The 21,845-nt window shown below is 44.9% G+C and overlaps 1 protein-coding gene across 5 annotated transcripts in view; it reads right to left on the minus strand.

Annotated features, from left to right (window-relative positions):
• LOC144817695 (long-chain-fatty-acid--CoA ligase ACSBG2-like) overlaps positions 1-21,845 on the minus strand; it is a 607,186-nt gene that overhangs the window by 60,737 nt on the left and 524,604 nt on the right. For all 5 annotated transcript variants that reach the window (XM_078674444.1, XM_078674446.1, XM_078674447.1 and 2 more), the window contains one exon: positions 17,521-17,702. In XM_078674444.1, the coding sequence (XP_078530570.1) occupies positions 17,521-17,702 (182 nt within the window). The remainder of the gene's footprint in view (positions 1-17,520; positions 17,703-21,845) is intronic.

The raw sequence follows: 21,845 nt of genomic DNA on the forward strand, positions 1-21,845 counted from the left end.
CACGTCTCCATCGTTACATTAAAAACAGTCCGAGAGATATGACAAGACTGTAATAACTCGAAGGCACGGTTGAAGTTAACCAGAATAATGTTTATTAACCCCTTCGCTGCTGGCCCATTTCCGCCGCTGTGCGGTAAACAAAAGAACAGGGCGGGGCCGTGACGAACCCCAGCCGTCATCGGCACACGAGCAACGCGGAGCGTGATGGCTGGGGTTCGTCACCAGCATGCAAGGGGTTAACAGTTCCCACCAGCATGCCATAACATTCGCCAGGTACACATAAAATGGCCGTGTCCAATGCCACCAACTACCTCTCGCGTGCCTCAGGCCGACGAGGCCACTACAAAGACATTAACTTTTTGTCATTAATTTCCACAACCACTGTCAGAGGCTGTACACGAACCCCCCAATCTGTCAAGATTCTTTAGTATTTGAGGTTGTTTGAGAGTGTTGGGTTTGTGGTAAACGGTTAATGTCTTGTCGTATGTCTCGGACTATTTTTAAAGTACAATTAGTGTGATTATTGTGTTAGGCATTTTTCTGCCTTGATGAAAATGTTTTAATGTTTAAGTACTGTTTTGATAAAATCAAAATATTCAAAAGGTAATGATGCATTAACAAAGGGTGAAACGTGTGGGCAATGAAAGTCAGTATAACCGATACAAACGGGAAAACATATTCAATTCAATGAAACCAAATATGAACTGCATTCAACCAGGAAATGTAAGAAAAGGGAATAACCAGGTCTCATTAAACTAATAATAAAAACAGAAACTATTAAAGCGCATGCATTGTTTTGACTATAGTTAGTAGGGCTAATGGTCAAACCCCGACCACATGTAGCAGAATGGACCCACAGGCATGTCCGTGTAGGGTCTCAGAGGAAGGCCTATTTTGTTAACTCTCCTTTACTGATGAGCTTGCCCGCACACTTTTTCTTTATTTTTCGGCACCAGAAAGTGGCTGCATTAAAGCAGATCCCATATACCGTATTTTCTGGCGTATAAGACGACTTTTTAACCCTTGAAAATCTTTTCAAAAGTTGGGGGTCGTCTTATACGCCGGTGTCATTTAATAAGCAAGCGAATATAGCCCAAACCCTATATTTTAAAAGGAAAGGTAGGGGGTCGTCTTATACGCCCAGTCGTCTTATACATCAGAAAATACGGTACTTCCACCCACTTACCATCTTGGCCTGACGTGGGTCTGGGGTGTCATGAGTCTCAGAAGTTCAGAGAGACTGGGGGTGGCCTGCAAGGAATCTGAGCGGTAGGTACTCCTCTGTGGTCTCTGAGAAGACAGGAGAACATAAGTGCCCAAAGAATGGGAAATGTTCAAGATTGTAAAGCTCTTGACAAAAATCCCAGATCCCCCCATAAAAGCAGACGACCAGGACACAAGATGTGATGACATGGCGAACTACTTCCAGACCAAAATACATAAAATTCTTGAGACGATCCCGGTATCGGACCCGACTCCACATTATAGTGTACCTCCCCCGGAGGAAAGAAGTGAATGTCCAACACTTTCAGAGTTTGCCCCCCTCACGGAAGAGCTTCTCCCCTCTCTGTTGAGGAGTATAAAAAGTGGATCACAAGTGGATCACCACGAAACCCAGTCCCCATGAAAATACTTAACCAGGCACTTCCAACCATCAGCGAACCCGTAATTAAGATGGTTAACACCTCCCTGGAATCGGCTACGGTCCCAAAGGCATGGAAAGTGGCCATGGTCAGATCCCTGATTAAAAAGCCGAACCTCGATCCAGGAGATCCGGCCAACTATCGACCGGTATCCTTGCTACCTGGGATGGGGAAATTGACCAAAAAATTGGTAAACATCCAATTGGCGCCATTCCTGGAGAAGTACAATATTCTCCATCCATCCCAGACGGGGTTCAGGAAGGGACAAGGCGCCGAGACAGCACTGTTGAGGGTGGTGGAAGAGGCCAGAAGGATTTTGGATGCAGGTGGCAGCGCGGCCATTATCCTTCTGGACCTCAGCGCCGCCTTCGACACGGTAAGTCACCATCTGCTGCTGTCTCGACTCCGGAACATCGGGGTAACCGGGAAAGCCATGGAGTGGTTGAGATCTTTTCTTGAGGAAAGATATTTTCAGGTGTTTGAGGGTAACAACTGCTCTCGCCTGTTAGCGTTACAGTGTGGGGTACCACAGGGGTCGTCCCTTAGCCCCACACTGTTTAATGTCTACATGGCCCCGTTGGCGGAACTAGTTGCTCCGTTTGGCATCCAGTTAATAAGCTACGCGGATGACACCCAGCTGGTGTTTTCCTTGCAACAAACAGACGCTCCCCCGAACAATCTGGCTAATTGTTTGGAGGTGGTAGTAAACTGGATGAATTCGTCTCAGCTCAGACTTAACGGAGGAAAAACTGAGCTGATGCTCTTAGGAAAGCAGGATATCCCCGACTGCCTAGCTTGGCCCACTTGTATGGGTGCTATACCATCACCCAAACCAAAAATAAAAAGTTTAGGCTTCTGGCTCGACAACGCTTTGTCCTTCGAAACTCAAGCCAGAAAGACCTCTGCAGTTTGTCATGGGATACTCAAATCCCTGCGTAAAATCTTGCCCAACTCCCTGAAAAAGCAAAGAAGACCGTAGTTCAATCCTTGGTTTTATCACGAATTGACTACGGGAATGCTTTATACCTTGGGGCACCGGCATCCACTTTTAAAACCCTACAAGTGGCTCAGAACTATGCCGCCAAGATTTTGACTGGAACTAGTCGATATATGTCGGCGAAGCCAGCTCTAAGATCACTCCATTGGCTCCCTGTGAAGGAACGGGTGCGATTTAAATCCCTATGCATCACATATAAGATCATGCATGGAGAAGGCCCTTCCATTTTGGAAAATATGATAAGTCCTTACAAGCCCCAACTCAATCTCCACTCGAGTGACCACAACCTGGCAATCATTCCCAGGATAAAGCGAACTCGCTCAGGCGGCCGGCTCTTTTCTCTGCAAGCAGCAAGAGAATGGAATGCCCTCCCATATAACTTGAGGCAGGAACAGACCTTCCTTCAGTTTAGGAAGAAACTCAAAACCTTCCTATTCCCCAGAAATTAGCCTGCAGTAGGAATGTAGATCGGACTAGCCCAGGGTTACCGCTGCCAAGAGCGCTTGGATGCCTACGGGTAGCCATGCGCTATATAAGTGATTTTACAATTACTATTACAATTACAATATCCATCAAGCTGGAAGAGAGCATCACCTAGGAGGAAAGAGGCGGTGAAGTTTGTCTGCTAGTGGAGGTGATGGTGGAGATGTCAACACGTGGGGGCGGCGGTGGAGTTAGTCTGCTAGTGGAGGTGATGGTGGATATGTACACTAGTGAGGGAGTGGGGGAGTGATGGAGATAGTCTGCTAGCGGTGGTGACGATGGAGATGTATACTAGTGGGGGCGGCGGTGGAGAAAGTCTGTGTAGTAATACCCTTTATACAAAGTAACTTGTAAATCTTCTTTATTCAAGTTTGTAGCAGGATAGTACAAAAAGGGTGCCGCTGCCTTGAATCACAACTCAGACTGAAACCTAAGCATTCTACATTCCACCAACTACTCTATTCTAAATTATGCCATACATTCTAATTCTAACAATTTATTCTATAAAAAACGAATAGGTTACCACACATCTCCATTGTTAATAAAAAACTTTTTTTTAAGAAAACAAAAGTTATTAAAACAAACAAACAACAATGGAAGGTTTATGTTTTAGTCACGCACAAAATCCTGTAAAAATGTAGGTGCTACAATATTCCTTCCACTCTTGGTATGAACATGTTGATTATTCATTGCACCCACAGAATCATTCATGGAGCATGTAGGTACAGACTCTTGTAAACTAGGACAGTAACAGCTACTGGGTCCAATTCAGTATTACATGATTCTCCTCCCTCATTATCATTTGAAACCACATTTTCTTGAACAGAAACAGAATCAGATTCAGAAGTGGGGCTCAACCACCAGTAATCACAACCCACATCTCCCTCCTTGGAACTGCTTTCTGAATTAGAACACCTAGCCAATGCAATTCTGCTCATGTGATGAATGGTACGATCACCCAACATCACCGTATTACGCATCACCTTGGTGACTGACCTGGGCTCAGAGAAACGTGGTTGAAGTTTTCTAACTTTCTTTGCTTTTTCGACCCTGACTAACTGACCAAATTTTACACTTGTCTCCCTCGTTCCATATTTCTTGTCAAAATACACCTTATTTTTATCTTGAAATTTACATATGTTTTCTCTAACTTTCGTACAATCCCAAATGTATTTTCTGCTTCTGCCCATCCATACAGGATTCATTCTACAATAAGGAAATCTGCCTCTCATTAAACCAAAAGGGCTTTCACCACACATATCATGTACTGCTACTCTGTATAACCATAACATTTATCTAATTCAGAACTCCAATCTTTCCTCCCTTTGTTGGCCAATTGTAATGTTCCTTTTATTACCCTGTTAATTCTTTTTCCTTTGAGATGGTACAACGCTGTAAACCTTTGTTTAATACTAGTAGATTCTATGAACTATTTCATAACATCCGATTTGAACTGTACCCCGTTGTCTGTTAGAAGAGAAGCAGGCAATCCGTCCATAATGAAGCATTCATCTAGGAATCTGATTACAATATTAGTGTTAACACTCTCAACAACCTTTAATTCAATCCACCTTGAAAACAGATCCACTAATACCAAAATATGTTTACAAGAACCATATTGCCATACCATGGGTCCCATTATTTCTAATGCTAATTCTTTCCACGGTAACTTGGGACATCCCAAAGAAGACATTGGAGGATTAAGCGTTTTTTTAACTCTTATCTGCACATTCACAGCTGATACACTCTCGTACAGACCTTTCAATTTTTAGATCAATTTGAGGCCACCAGTACAAAGCCTTAATATTTTTTATGGTCCTGAAAATCCCTGGATGACCATCATGTCCCATACTAATTATCTTGGTACGCACACCATTAGGTGGAATATGTTTATCTCCACGGCAAACAAAACTGCTGTCTAAGCTTAGTTCACCTCTTACTTCCCAGAATGGCCTAAACTGAGGTTCAGACTTGGAATGCGTGTGCCAACCATTCATAATTTTTTCTTTAACACCTTCAAGAATTACATCTTTTGTACACTCACATTCCCATTCTTCCTTAGATAAACCCTGAGAGTCAGAAAACACTCCCGCAATGCAACAACCATTCCAAGAGCTCTGATCAATTTCTCACATCTCTAAAGAAAGTCTGCTTAGGAAATCCGCAATGACTTTCTTGACTCCAGGTAGCTATTCAATTACATACACATAATCTTAAAGTCTCATTGACAATCCTGCAATTCTTGCTGACGCTCTAAATAACCCTTCAGTTGTTAGCAATTTGGTTAAAGGTTTATGATCAGAACGAAGTGTGAACTTTTTGCCCCAAATGAATTTGTGAAAATGCCCCATTGCCCTCACGCAAGCCAAAGGCTCCCGCTCGATGACGGAATACTTCTCTTCACATGGTGGCAATGAGCGTGATGCAAAAGCTATAACTACCTCAATCCCTTGGTGTGACATTGTGACCAGTGCAAGGGGGGGTCTAGGAGGAATAAAGGTTCAACCACTTGTAGAGCTTCCTATGCGGGTTTATTTGTGTGAAACGTAAACAAGGAGAAAACATCGGTCTGATGTGTTGAAAGGAACAAAACATGGCTTCGTGAGTTTTAGAAGACGTGGTCTGAAGTCCATCCTGGATCTCTTTCCTGCCTTTGGTGCTTCACCCGTGTAAGCTCTCCAACCAGGTCATAAAAGAAAAGAAAAAATCTCGGGGTTACTGCTTGGGTCTGGATTCCTGATATGGAAGAGGGGGAACGGGTAGTGAGGGGATCACCAGGGACTGACACCAGGTCTTATACACAGAAAATAAAATAGCCACGCAAGATGTAGGTGACAGAAGTGTGCTCAGAAACGAGTGAGTGAAACGAACAACACACGCAGCCCCTTGACCTCCCTCAACCACCCCTACCCGGTCCCACCCCGTGAGAAAGCAAGTCTCCGTATGCAGTCCCGTACCTTGTCCAGCCACACTTCTCCAGAAGTGCGGCGGGGCGACACCTGTTGACGGTGGCCTCCTGGCATGTGGGTTCTGCTGGGTTGGCCGTCTTCGGCTTCTTCGTCCTCCATCTTCCTGGGACCCTCGATACGAACGATGTTTGGCTCCGGCTTCTCCACTCCTGTTCCTCCTCCGGGTTTCGCGCCATCTTCTTCCTGGTCCAGTGTTTTGACCGCCTCCTCCGTCCCTGATTGGTGGGATGATGGTGGCGTCACAGCAGAGGTTTCCACCCCCGGGAAAGCCCAGGCGGCGTTAAAGGGGCCGTATGCGCTCTGTTCTCGGGGTGGAAAGGAACAGTCATTAAAGTCCTCACCCTGCCCGTGATAGACAGGACCCCCGTGCCAGACATCTGTGACAGAACACTCCTTAAAACCAGTACCACTGGCATCAGTAGTGAGAAATGTTTCAGCTGAAGGATCAAATCCTTGTAACATGGGGGCATTAGCTATCGCTGACTTTATTTCATGAAATGCCTTCTTGCAGCCCTCACGCCAAATAAAAGGTTACTTGATCTTCATTAAAATCCACATTTCATATGTCTTCTGAGAGAATTGGTTGACGAACTTTGAATAAAATTATGCCAGACCCAAAAATGATCTGAGTTGACCTTTGATTTTGGTTCTGGGGAATTAATGATAGCCTCAACCAATTTCGTTTTAGGTTTGATACCTCCTTCACAGATTTCATGCCCTAAGTACGTGACCGACTTTTCTGCAAACTTGCATTTGCTTAATTTAGCAACCAAACCATAACATGCAAGAATTTTAAGTACTTCTCTGAGGATAGTATCATGATGAGACTTGCTTTTCCACATGATCAATATGTAATCCTGAAAAAAATGACTTCATGTATGTGCCAAACAACCTTGACATTAATTTTCGGAACACTGCGGCCGCTGAGGCTAAACCAAACGGCATACGCTTGAACCTGAACCAGCCAAAAGGGGTACAAAATGTTGTTAAATGTCTGCTTTCAGGATCAAGGACGACCTGATGATATGCTGCTGATAAGTCCAAAGTAGAAACCCACTTTGCATCTCTAGTCAAGGACAACATTTCATCTATCCTAGGCAAAGGGTATTGATCAATAAGTATTTGGCTGTTCAGGTATCTCAAGTCCACACATAAGCGGTCCTTTCCATTGGCCTTGCGTGCTACGACCAACAGAGAAACACACTCTCCTGCTTCTACTGTCTCAATTACATTTAAATTTAACAACTTCTCCAATTCTGACTTAATTTTTTCTGTAATGATCATTGGTATATTCCTTGCCTTATGTATCTTTGGCACAGCACCATCTTTCAGTCGAATATGGTGGGCAAAGCCTTTTAACTAACCCATCTCCTTTGAAAAGACAGAAGAGAATTCATCAAGAACCCATTTTTTAGTGTCTTCACCTTCACATGAGACCAACACCTGCTCTTTGCTATTGGGGTCCAGAATAATATTCATGTTTTTTGATCTTTCCATCCTAATACGGATGATCCGTCTTTGGAAATATATAACTTCCCTGTGGCATGTCTGCCTTTAAATCTAAATACTAGAACTCTAAAACCTTGAATATCAATTCTTTCTCCCGTATAGCTTTCAGAAGCAATGTCAGGAGGTTCCAAACAGCTCCCAATCTGGGAAACAAAGTGTTCCTACCATACGTGTTGAGCAACAATCGTGTACGGTGAACCTGAATCCGCAGCTAATTGAATAAGAACTCCACCTAAAGAAACGTGACACAATGGTTTAGTGGATGAAACATCTGAAATGTTCAAAACAACTTTCTTTTTCATGGTGGTTTGTACTTCAACACCATCTTCACTAGAAGATGAGCTATAATCTAGCTCTGTTTCTTGAATACAGGATACTTTACCCTTATAGTTCTTATGCATTTTCTTTCTACACACCTTAGCAAAATGCCCCATGACGCCACACACTAAACATTTAGTAAATTTTGCAGGGCATTTTGGGTAATTAGCTGAGTGTGATCGACTGCCACACCTATAACATACTAATTCAGAATATTTTTTGACCTCCACATTGTCTTTCTTATAACCTCCTGCTTTAAAATCTTTGTTGTACTTATGGCTAACCTTACTATCAGAGATTTTACTAACAACCTCCACTTCTTTTTTTATCACTGGCTAATGATGCTTTGGCACATCCCTCAGACAACTCAGGTTTGTTCACAATAGCAATAATTTCTTCAAGGAACCTTCTCCTTCCACCCACAACTTATCTTGGATTGTTTTGTTTTTAATATACATAACAATCTGATCACGTATAAGTTCATTGTGAAGCTGTGTGAATCTGCATTTGCCAGCTAATTTTCCTAATGCAGATACATAATCCTCAATGTTTTCGTGTTTGTCTTGTTTTCTTTGGAAAACCGAATGTGTGGGACAGTAATACACACACTGGGGGATAAATGATCATCGAGATCAAGTATAGCTGCTTTGAAAACATCCATGTCTCCCCCAACTCTGTCTTGCTTCTGTAATTGGTTATAGATTTGCACGCCTTCAGGACGGAAGCCCAACATTAGGATTCTTTTCTTTCTTTCTGGGGAAAATGAACCATTGGCATCCTCAAGATTCGCAATATACTTAAGGAAGTACTCCTTTAAGTTCATCCAAGCCACAGGTGGATCACCTGCTACTGCTAAGAACTCTCTTGGAGAACTATCACAGCAAAGAAGCACAGATAAAATAAATACTCTGTGTACGTTCTTTGTAAATAACTTCAAAACAATCTAATCGATTATTGAATAAACAATGTGCAGTACAGCACCCTTGCACTGTTGAAAGAAATGGTAAAATTAAATACCGTACGCTTTCTGATTGTCCTTAAAAATTTCCTTCTGGTTTCCAGTAATTCTTTCTCCCTCAGCTCTGATGTAAAGGTAATTAGACGACTTAAAATGGCCACCATATCTCTAGGGGTATTTGTGACCTCAGATCCCACCTGGTTCTATGACTCAAATTTAGCTCCGCCGCTGGCCAGATTACGTGCAGATGTTAAACACTGGAGGTCCCTACCTCTGATGCTTGTAGGGAGAGCAGCGCTTTTTAAGATGCTAGCACTTCCTCGCTTTCTTTACGTTCTACATAACTGCCCTTATAAAGTTCCAGACTCCTATTTTAAGGCGGTTGAGGGTGGGATCACCACGCTGTTATGGGATGAAAAAAAACCTAGGATTGCTAGACACAAACTGACCAAAAGTTAGTATGATGGGGGCATAGCCCTCCCAGACCTACAACGCTACTACTGGGCAGCGCATCTGGTGACTGTCAATGACTTGATATACTACCCCCCGGATGACCCAGCATATGCCCTAGATAGGTACCAGACTGATCGCTCCGGTTTTTTGGGCGCCTTGTATACCACAGATAAGAAAAACAAAGGGAAGTTCTTCGGACCGATAAAGCATACGCTTGACATCTGGCGCATTGTGTTGTCACGACTGGGATGGGCGGAAACCTTAACGCTGGCCACTCCACTTTGGTTTGCTTAGAAATTGGGGAGACTGGGATATCAGCCCGGGTTTGATAAATGGGACCTCATTGGACTGTCCACAGTAGGTGATTTGGTTAAAAAGGGGGCGATTTTGACTTTTGCTGAGCTCCAAGACAAGTACCAGCTGGCTCCAGGAGAAATTTACCGGTACCTCCAAATTAGACACTGGTTATAGACAGCCTTTGCTTCCTTTCACGACATACCGGAGTCCTCCCCACTTGAAGACCGTCTGCTTGACGGACTGCTTAGTTCGAAGGCAATTACCTTAACTTATAAAAAATTGAGTAATAACCTTCCAGACGTCCTCTTAAAGCTTAGGAAGTGCTGGCAGGATGATGTAGGCCCTATAGAAGACGAAGACTGTCAGTCAGCCCTGATGTCCCCCCGTGAGGTGGCCATCTCTCAGAGATTCCGCCTGATCCAACTGAGAATACTTCACCTCTCATACATAACCGGGAAAGTATTGGCAAAAATAGGCGCTAAACCTGATGACAGGTGTGGAAGGGGGTGTGGCCAACAAGCCACGTTTTACCACACACTATGGAGGTGTCCAGAGGTACGCCCCATATGGGAGGGAGCCACGACACATGTGTCCACTGCAATAAGAAAGGAAGTAACTCTCACCCTACAATTAGGACTACTAAATATCTGGGAGGCTACTGACCTAACGGAAATCGAACAACAGTTCACTACACTGGGTTACACAATGGTGAAAAGAGAGGTGGGTAGAGGGTGGGGAAATAGAGCCCTGCCTCGTGTTACCCTATGGGGCAAGGAAATGTACCGGTATCGACGCCGAGATGCGATGAGGACGATATGAGAAACGTGCTTTACTATCGAGGATGTAAATTTCGGGAACTATAATATATCTATAATCTAACATCGTGTACCGCGGAGGAAGTTAAACCTCGATTGCAGGATCTTAATACTGAGAACACCAACTTTTAAGATATTCTATTGAAAATATAGAGAGATTGCCTTGACGAAGTCTTTTGGCTGTAAAGCCCGACGAAACACGTGTTGGCAAGGATCAGTTGATTATTTGTATATGAAGATAATTGGATAAATTGTACCCAGTGACTGGATCTATTTTGGAAGAAATAAAGAAGACACAGAAAACCACATAATTTTGGAAAGCTATTATTGACTGGACTTCCTTTATATTTTCTAGAGTTGCTCAGGTTGAGAGTTGTTGTGAAAAAGTTGTTGGCATACTTTGTATACCTATTATTACAACCCATGACAGGAGTTGTATCTCTACCTTGAGCATATGCTAGATTGACTTATAAGAATACAGATTTGATGCACACTATTTTTGCGCAACATTCCTTACTGACACAAAACTGTATATAGATGATGATGACTTGTGATTTTCTAATGTTATCTGCAATGTGTCGTTCAACCATGTACTGTATTACTGTGCTTTCCTTACTAAAACCAATAAAAAAAAAATGCCCGCTGTGCGTGACCTCTGCGTACCCTAACGTTATTGGAAAAGGGTCACGCAGTACGTCACATGCACGGTGCGGCTAGACGTCACACAAAGTAGACCGTGGATATTGCCGGAGGAATGCAGCGTCTTTCGAAAGGGCGGCCGTCGCAGTCGTGCGTCATACAATGGATCTCATGGGGCGCGGGGCAAGCATCTTTCAAACATGAGCGCTGCATGCGCGGAACGATGGAAACCGTTAAAGGATAGCCGGGAAGAGGGGTACTCACAGGATGAACACGAAGACGATCAACGTGAAATCCTGTTTTTTCTCCTTCTGGGTTTAACCCTCAGTTCTGTCACTTTGCGATGCGGTGTTCGTTGCTTCCACTTAAATCCAAATATTCACTTGCTCCCAGCATACGCTGTCCAAAGATAATGAACTTGGAAAGAAATCCCACATAGGTTGGCATCCGGAAGTCGCCAAAATTGTAGTAATGCCCTTTACACGAGGTAACTTGTAAATCTTCTTTATTCAAGTTTGTAGCAGGATAGTACAACAAGCATTTACAATGCAATGGTCTCGGCATTATTAAAGGTAGAGCTATTGGCATTGCTCATGACTTTTTTTTTTTAATCATATCTTGCTTCCACTTAAATCCAAATATTCACTTGCTCCCAGCATACGCTGTCCAAAGATAATGAACTTGGAAAGAAATCCCACATAGGTTGGCATCCGGAAGTCGCCAAAATTGTAGTAATGCCCTTTACACGAGGTAACTTGTAAATCTTCTTTATTCAAGTTTGTAGCAGGATAGTACAACAAGCATTTACAATGCAATGGTCTCGGCATTATTAAAGGTAGAGCTATTGGCATTGCTCATGACTTTTTTTTTTAATCATAAATAAATAGCATTGTCATTTACAATGCCAATAGCTTAATCGCTCGCAAATGCATGACCTATTGCATTTACACCCACACAGAGCCACACACAAAGCCACCCACGCACACATACAGAGCCACCCACAGTCATTCACATAGAGCCACCTACACAGAGCCACCCTCACACAGCCAGAGCCACCCACACATAGAGCCACCTACAAAACAAGATTCAGGCACACAAACACACTTATATGGCACAACGGAAAGGAAAGGCGTCCCCTGCAGTGGCCTGGTAAGCAATGCCTTGGACTCGGCACTTTTTTATTTACAAATTAAGCACTGAATTACTAATAGGTTGTGGGTGAAGTGGGATCTGAGAGGAATAAAAACAGTAACTGTAGTGCCTTTTTTAATAGAACACTTTGGAGCATTTCCTGCATATTAAATATCTGATGTTAGTTAAGCTTAGTAGCTATAATGGGGCTCCATGTACTGACCCCTGTAAGCATAGAAGGCTGAACTGATTTTGAGGAGATGTGAACCCGTAACTTTCTTCCTGCCTCTTCTATGACATTGTGACCCTGCCTGCCTGTGTCACGAAGTCACGTTGTTCTTGTGTGGTCAAGTGTGTCCACGACTGTCTGATGTTGCCTACCTCTGACTGTTGCTGTGAGTCTGCCCTTCCATCTTCCTGTCTTTTCTCTGACTGTGTGACCATGTCAGAGTCTCACTGAGTCAGATTGTTGTTTTGTCAGCCTGCGTGGCCCATGACTGCCTGACAGAAAGACAGGAAAGAAGGAGGGGTGAAGAGACTGAAAAGAGAGAAAAAGGGAGACAGGGAGAGAGAAAAGCGCAAAACGAAGTGAGAGACAGAGGAAGTGGGAGGAAGGGTAAACGAGAGAAAGATGCGGGGTAGGGGAGAGAGGGAGAGGGGGAATAATTTAACAAGATGAGTAGAAAGAGGGGAAGTGGGGGCGCTGCTAAAGAGAGCGTGATTGATGGGGAGCAAGAGAGAGGTGGGAGAAGGAGGCAGCTCCGAGGCAGAGAAAGTAGTGAGAAGAACATGGCTACAGATAGAGAAACGGTGATGGAGGTGTGGGCGAGAGAAAGGGGCGGGCCCAGGGGGCGACAGACTAAGGATGATGCAGAAGACGGCGGAGAGAGAAGGAGAGGGAAAATATAACACAAAAGAAGGAATGGAGAGGGAGTCAGAAAGAGCGAGAGTGGAGGAGAAAGATGTTGGATAGAGAGACAAATAAAGGATGAGAGAGGGATGGTGGAAAGGGAGAGAGAGAAACTGGGGTATTGAGGTGGGGATGGATGGATGGATGAGTGAAATGGTAGATGGATGGATGGATGGATTCTGTACTGGAGCCAGAGGCTGAAATAGAAGGAATGAGTGGAAATGGCAAATGAGAGGAAGGTGGGGTGGGGTGAGGCGAAGCTCTGCAGCACACAGAGACTCCCGAGGGGAAAAGATGCATCAAAGATAAACGGCATCCGCCGAAGAAAACGGAAATGTGAGAAGGATAAAAGGAGAGAGGAATGAGGCCGCGCGCAGCAGCAGCAGCAGATGCCGACGCACCACGGCGGGCTCGGGCGGTTGCCCCAGCTGCAGGAGCGCCTCATAAATGAACAATAAATAACAACAGAACGCCGCTGGCAGGGAGACGGCACCGCCGGCTGACAGAGAGGCACTAACACACCCACGCACAGCAATACCGACGTGCAACGCCTCCTAGACACGGCAACACACACCCAAAGCCTCGCATGTCCACAAGAGACACGCCACAAAAGCAGCCTCACGTGCGTAAATAACTACGCAGCACACAGCAACACACCAGCAGCCTTCCTGGTACAAAGAGAGAGCCACACAACACAGAGACAGGCGCACCAACACACTGCGTAACTGTCAGTGGCAAAACGCTCCCTTATACAGCAATGTAGACACACTACCACACAGCAGTACTGCCATGCGGCGCTACACAACACACAAAGGATGACAGACACGCCAACACACCAACACACTATTTGGTGCACATTGAAACACACAACAAACATACTATCACAGAAACACGTGCTCACAGAGCTACACATGATAGACAATGTCACTCAAACCAAAACTTAGAAATCATCATTAGTACAAAGAGACCTTCACACAACACTCACACAGGCGCACCAACACACAAGATAACTGACACAATGCACACACACAGCATTACTGAGCAACACAAACACACTAACACAACAGTACAGCTATACGGAGCTACATAACCTCATGGGTGCATATAGAGAGCATGACACGGAACACAGCCATCTAATACATGCACACACAGCGTCACACGCGCACCAGCACAGCTACACCATCACTAGTACAGAGTCACACAAACAACTTTAAAGACACTGACACTCGTACACAAACATGATTGACCGTTACACAAAGCACACACTGCGTTATAGAGCTTTGTTTCGTTTATTGTTTAATAAATAAAAGCCATAACAACATGCAGGCAAAAAACAATAGAATGCAATAATGACGATAAAATCGCTTGGCTTGACGACACATTACAAGATTACCTCCAAAAGGCACTGTGTATATGTTTACAGCATTATTGATTAACGCTGACCCACAAGCAAACCGATGTACTGCCACACTGAACTACACAACATGCAAAGCATCGAGGTCTCACCACGTACAGACACATACACCCCGCACACAATGCATCACTTGCACATGCAAGCACACACGGCTGCACACGGCCAAAAGTACCGCTGACGCAGACCCCCCCCCCCTATAGGACGATATCGTATAACGTTTAACGACCGCTTACCTCGTTTCACCGTCGCCAAATGTCTATATCCCACGTCTTCTGCAAGGCACCAGACCCTTCGAGCTCAGTGTATGTCTGGACCCCTCCCACCCCCCTAAACAGCACAGGTGTCCCCCTTTCTCTGCCCGTGGCCCAACTGTAGCGAGACGACTGCAGGGGCAAGGGCTGCACAGGACTAGGAAATTGAAAAGCACGCTGTCAGCAACCACGAGAAAAGTGCCAAAGGATTACATGGGGAGACCCTTTCCTTATCTCTGAAAGGCTGGCTACACTGTAAGATTCAGGGAAAGACATCTCGAGGCTGAGAGGGAGAGGTACCTGCTCCGAGCGGCGGAGGATGGAGGAAGGCAGCTCGCCGTGAAGCCCAGAGCCCCGGACCGCCATCCGCCGATACTGCAGCGGCCGTACTGTTCCAGCACTGGGGGCCCACACAGGCTGAACTGTGCACCCCGCTCCTTGCCTGCAGCACCCCAACATTCCATTACCAAGTTTTTGGGGAGCAGACTTGTGTGTGAGCCTGTAGGTGCTCGGAGGGACAGCTGCAAAATGGCGGCTGGAACCTTCTGAATTTTTCGGAATTGGGGGCGTGGTTTTGTGGTTCTGAGTGACAGACAACGTCACTGTCTAAAGAACGCAAAAAATCACGCCCCCAAATCCGAAAAAGACGGAGATTCTTTGGAGGGACGGCTCTCTCCTCCAATGGCTGGCCTCTGTTTAGGAAGCCAGCCAATGGAGGAGAGACGAAAACAGAGGCGGGATAAAGCAGCCTACTAAGTAACAATAAATCTCGGACTTCCGGTCCGCCGACCGGATATTACCGAGACCTAAAAAGGGTGCTGCTGCCTTGAATCACAACTCAGACTGAAACCTAAGCATTCTAAATTCCACCAACTAATCTATTCTAAATGATGCCATACATTCTGATTCTATCAATTCATTCTATAAAAAACGAATAGGTTACCACAGTCTGCTAGTGGGGGCAGCGGTGGAGATGTATACTAGCGGGGAATCCACTGGTCTTTTGGGCCAGATGTAGGAGGCCATTTACCGACCGGTAACAGCCGATTTCGGCCGTTACCGACCGGTAAATGGGTATTTGTGATGTAGGGGGCCAATTTTACCGATTCGGTAAATTTACCGAATCGGTAAATTTACCGAATCGGTAAAATACAGAATCGGTATTTTTACCAATTCTGTAACTGCCAGATGTAGGTGGGACTCTTCTGAGTCCCAAAGGCCTTACATATTCGGTATTTTACCACCCAATCCAATTGGGTGGTAAAATACCGAATCCAGGTATGCCATGTGACAGACAGACGTGCCCTTAGGCATGTCTGTGTGCCACATGGCACACATGCCTGTATTTGGGGTGCTAGAGGGTGTCAAAGTGACACCCCCTGCACCCTTGCAGGATTCGGTATTTACCGATTCTGTAATTACAGAATCGGTATTTCCGATTGATTCCTATGGGCTTCAAAGCCCATAGGAATCAATGGGAAATACCGATTCTGTAATTACAGAATCGGTATTTCAAATACCGATTTTACCTACATCTCCCACCTTCTATTTTACCGATTCATAAATACGGAATCGGTAAAATTCGGTATTTATGAGTCTGTAAAATAGAATTACCTTCATCTGGCCCTTTCCTTCCTCATTGCTGCAATCCACAAGGGCATGGCTGGGATTAGCTACTCCCTTGCACTTTGTCGCTCCTGCTCACTTCATGGGCTGCACACTACCACCCGTCCATGTCACCATATCTGTCCTCCTGAGAGGTATCTCCACATAGTATCACCAGGGGTTGTACTACTGATTAGCGACACCAACAGTATTGTGGTACAAGAATATTGATGTCAAGGGATAATAGATTAAAAGGTAAGTACATCTAGGGAAGTAGAGATTGACTGTTCCTAACTCCACATTTATGCACCTTGAAATTACATGTAATATATAGGTACATGTATGGGTGTTGGGTATAAAAATCAAAATTTACTTCCTGGTCAATATTTTTTCTCGATATTTTGTGTTCTATATTCTGTCCGTCCCACTGCTGTCGTGGGTTTGATATTCAGGGTTGCCACCTCCACCAGGGCATTCATTGTGTAGTCCCCTGTGTGACATGCCACTCCAGCCTCATCACCGTATTTCTAACTAGCCCTCGTCTCACTGCCCACGATCACTACGGTCCTGGCCTCCTCAGGTTACCGTGACCCCCCTCTTGCATGTCACCTTTCGCAGTTGGTCTGTGGTGCTTCCTGACTCTCCCGCCAGCATGGGTTGAGTGTGTTTGTGATAACAGCATCTACTATAAAGTACTGAGTAGGATATGTAGTTCCTATACCAAGAATCACCAGTGTGTGGTGACCAGGTCAGGCACTCATCTACTGTCCACAGCTTAAACCTTTGACATCTGGTTTGAATTTTCCCTTGCTAAGCAGAGGAGCCAGCTCAGAACAGAAGAAGTAATGAGAACTATAACCTCCCTTTCACCCGGCTTTGGCTCAAAGGAAGGCTGGTATGGAAGAACAAGACATCCCTAAGGGGAATGGGGAACAGGATTTGCTAAATTTAAATAGCATTATTGGGATCTATTTTTTTGCATTCCAACCAACCAAGTTTATTTGTTCTCCATGACCCCTTGCAGTATACATCTCAGTCCTTCCTCCACATCGTATTATGCATCATACCAAAGTACCCCTTGTAGACCTCGTCACTCCCAGCCTCACCCGTACCCCTGGATCGACCTACCCGTTCATGCGTTGCTGCCAGGCCTCCAGCCCCACTTCCTGTGCCCAAGCGCTGATCTTCCTTTGGACGAAGGATGCCTTGGACCCCCTTTCCTTCATGCTCTCCTGGAACTTCTCCCACACTCGCGGTACCCCCAGGAATAATGTGGGCCGTACCTCCTTCAACGTGGACACCAGGGAGCCCTGTGGAAACAATAAGACGCGCATGAAGTGCCTGGATGCAGACACATTTTCATGATGGCACTTCAAAGGCCAGTTATTCATTTAGAGCCATGATGCAGCATATGACTGCTTCATTCCACAGAGTCCACAGAAACGCGCTGTACTGTCTCGTGTGATGGGTGCTATCTGGCTGACAGAGTGTAAAGGAGTACCCGCTGACAGCCACCCTTCAGGCTCTGGTGGACTACCAGCTTTCTCTCCAAGGAACCCTATTTGCTGTCAATGGTAACCTTACTCGAATGGCTGGTTGGAGTAGGAGTGTATGAGGATCGCATTGCACTGCCCGCTCTACTTAGGGTGGACGGTGGGACGTCCTTTTTTTCCAGTCCGTGAGGGACTGAACAAAACAAATAATGATCCCCACACCCAAAAAAAATATCTCTGGGTGTGATAGTCACTTTTTTGGCTTCTCAATAACTAACTCCCACTGTGGGAGTTTGGTTTTGAAAAACAACAAAGTTGTTAAAGTTTGGTGGATGGATGTCAAATCCGATGGCAGGCGTACACCAGGCATTTTATACCTTGACAGGCTGATGGCACCCTGATGGCAGTTCCTGTCAAGGTATGAGCACTACATTTGAAGGACAGGAGTCTGTCAGGAGGGGGACCTAAAGTTCTCTGTCACCCCCGGCAGACTGGCTCTTTGGTTTCAAGCCAGGTTCAGTTCTTGACCATTTAACCCTCACCGAACCAATATCAGAATGGCATTTTCCACATCCCAATGAGTATTGTTAAGTATGTCCAGAAGTCACAGGCAAACAAATTTTACTTCCGCCTACAGGACGATAAACAAAATATACTCTGTACGAATTCCTGATGCAAAGCTGAGCACAGAGCAAAGTTTCACATGAAAGTGAGCAGACAAAGTCATTAGCGTGAGTTTTGCGATTAGTGAATGAAAAGGTGATAGATTTATTTAGTCAGTAATAACCTGAGCCTGCGCATGGCTCAACGGGGCAGAGCCTTCAAGGGCTCCTAGTTTTGTTGTCATATGCTACAGACCCTTGACCTTGCCTGGTAGGTCGCTCCCCCCCTGCAGCTCCGCCTGCACCCCTGCTGACTACTGCCGCCGCTGAAGTCAAGGCCCTCCACCACCCGCAGACTACCACCTGCGCCTCATCCCTAGTGGCCAGTGGTGGCCTTAGGTTCGTATCCGCTCTGTTGTGCATGTAACTTTGTCTGCCCGCTACCTTCAGGAGACGACTCAAGACCTGGCTCTTCGACCAGTAGCAGCAGCTCCCCCTCAGCACCTTGAAACCCTCACGGGTAAGTAGTGCGCATTACAAATGATTTGATTGACAGACCTGCAAACATGACTTCTGCAAAAAGCTACTTTACCTGCTCTTTTGTTCCTAGATCAAATTGGTCAAAAGTGCAGGGAATGAAATGTGGAAAATATAGTTCTGCAGGCGCTAGTTGCCAACTTTGTTTAACCTGGTGTTTGCTTTCATTAAATACAACTGTTTAACTGTAAATACTGAGAGGAAGTGCTTTTTCTTTGGGAAATGGTACTTTCGGCAGAGCCAAAAAAGTGAACACTCACTTGGTCAAAATTAAAATGGGGCACCTTTTATTACAAGAGGTTGTACATGTTAGAGAACAACATTTAATGCACTGCCTGCTGAATATGTGTTGTGGTGATTTAAAAAGAAATCTACCATGTTGAATTGTCATAATTGCTGGGTAATGCTGGCTATTGCTTATTGCTTCCAGGTATTGTCGCAGAGTTTCTGTTCTCACACAGAACTGTGCACAGAGGAGTGGAACCTCGGCGAATTAGGGTGTCCCAAAACTCACCTTAGTATCCAACTCACCCCTTACCGAGCTAGCTACAGTGTCTCATTGGACATATCAAACTCCCAATGTTTAGACAAACCAGAACATGAACTTACTGTACCTCAGGGTACGTGGAACTCATGAACACTCTTTCGTTATATTATCATTACAAACCAGAACATGGAGTAAAGAAGACACATGTGCATTTGAAATGTTTATTTACTAATGCCGTCTTCTCAGGCGCAGTATCTTAGATAATACAAGTATACTTATTATCAGTAGCAAAATTACCAGCATAGTTACTAAGACATAAAAAGCGAATGGTGACAGCATGTTAACATACTGTAATGAATAAGAGTTAACAACACTTATATCTCACCCACCCTAACACATATATTATATTATTAGCTAAGAAGGTCTCTTTGGGTTGGTTTAGGGCGGGCCGATACCTTAGTGTCCTAGCATGAAGGAATCACATCAGCATACACCAGCTCTCTCTGCATGTGCACCGCATCAAGTGTTCTATGTGCCTCGTGCAAAGCAATATCAATCCCGCCTGAAGCCAGAGTTGGCAAAGGCTGCACTTGTGTTATGACTATAAAGGCGTGGAGATCAGACCTCATAACAATTCCATATCGTGTTGTTCCTGAAACTTCAGCACTCTTCGTGCAGACATAGTTTATTAAGCAAAGCTGATATCAGAGCAATAACATATTATTCTCACATACACCACGGCAAACTACTAGGTTGAAAGCTAAGTCAACAATTAAGTGTTGTGTGCAGAAGTTGCAAGAAAGAAAAATGGCGTTTAAACCTCAAATGTACCTATGCTAACTTAACACGATATAAGGATATACAGGAGCTATATGACACCCCCCCATGATCCGAGAATGGACTAAATATGATAACAGAAGTGCCATCACATGAGAGCAGAACTCAACAGTAAACGAGCATGAATCGAAACTAAACTATAAAAAGTAATGCTAAAAAATAGCCCAAAAATATAACGTGGCTCAAGCCAATAGGCAAGTAAAAAATATTTCTTGACAAATAAGTCAATAAAATCAATGAAATGCTATTAATCAGCACGTCAATCCGAGGCAGTGTCTATGATAAAACTGTATACGAAAAGTAAGCAGCAACTGCCTCTAATAGGAAATCACTGTCCTCATCCGAAAATAGTTCAGCCATCCAATTTAAAAGATGAAAGGAACATACGTGTTCTCCCAGCACCGGATCCTCTATAACCATCAGAGGACAGCTCGGTGGATTTTCAAGAAAACTTAGTTCCAAGAAAGTCTGTGCTGCCGACAATATATCCCAGGGACCCATTAGTTAGTGGAGAAGTGTGGCTCAATGGTTAGAGCGGCAGACCCTGATGCAGAGGTCTAGCCCGGGACCAGGGTTCAATTCCCCGCCTCGGCGGGTCTTGAGCTCAAAAATTCCACGGACCAGATAATTCTCGCCTCGATGCCTATTCCAATCATGGTGTCCCACTCTGCAACTCTGGGCAATAGCTTGCTTAATCTCCACAACGGCCCCCACAACGCTAAGGATGCCTGGCCTCCACCTTGGGGGTGCCCAGGAGTGGCACCTCACAGGGAAAGCCAGGATGGGTTCCACAGCGGTATTCGTACAAGCGCCTTGAGACCCTTGCGGGTGAGTAGTGCGCTATACAAGTATCAATTTACATTTTACATTTACATTAGTCCATGCGCCACTGCTAAGGCCATAATCCTCTCGTCAGAACAAACCAACTCGTGAGCAATGATAGGACTCATCAGCTGATTAAAATCGACGTCAGGAGAAACCGGTCCGCAGAGACACAAATCAATGGCCCAATGGAAATCACAGGTCAGGCAGTGAAATACATGCTGGACACAGGTGAAGTAGGAGAATCGAAAAGATAATCCATATGCCGTGCTCAATGTCGCCAACGGCAGTGTGCCATAATATTCAAGCATGCGGTTGCGAAACCGCGTCAGTAGCTGTTGCGCGGGGTCTTGCACAGGAAGGACATCCATATTTAAAGAGACAAAAAACCACTAGCGCGCCAGCTGCTAATGCAAGTAAAAATGGGAACCCTCCAAACAAGGATGAAAAAATAGAATGGAAGAAAGCAGGGATGACTCCAAAAATCTTTTCAAATGAAGTCACGAGACCACTGCTAACAACTTTAAAAAAATGTGCAAGGCCTTTTGTGGAGGATGCGTTAAAGATAGTTCGAACCATCGCTCCGAAATGCAAAGGCAAATCAGTATCCAAAAGAGCCTGAACCTCTGTACGGGTGTTTGCAATGTGAAGCACGAAAGTTTCACGGGCCGAGCT

This window comes from Lissotriton helveticus, chromosome 2_1, assembly GCF_964261635.1.
Source record: "Lissotriton helveticus chromosome 2_1, aLisHel1.1, whole genome shotgun sequence".
NCBI classification, from domain to species: Eukaryota; Metazoa; Chordata; class Amphibia; order Caudata; family Salamandridae; genus Lissotriton; species Lissotriton helveticus.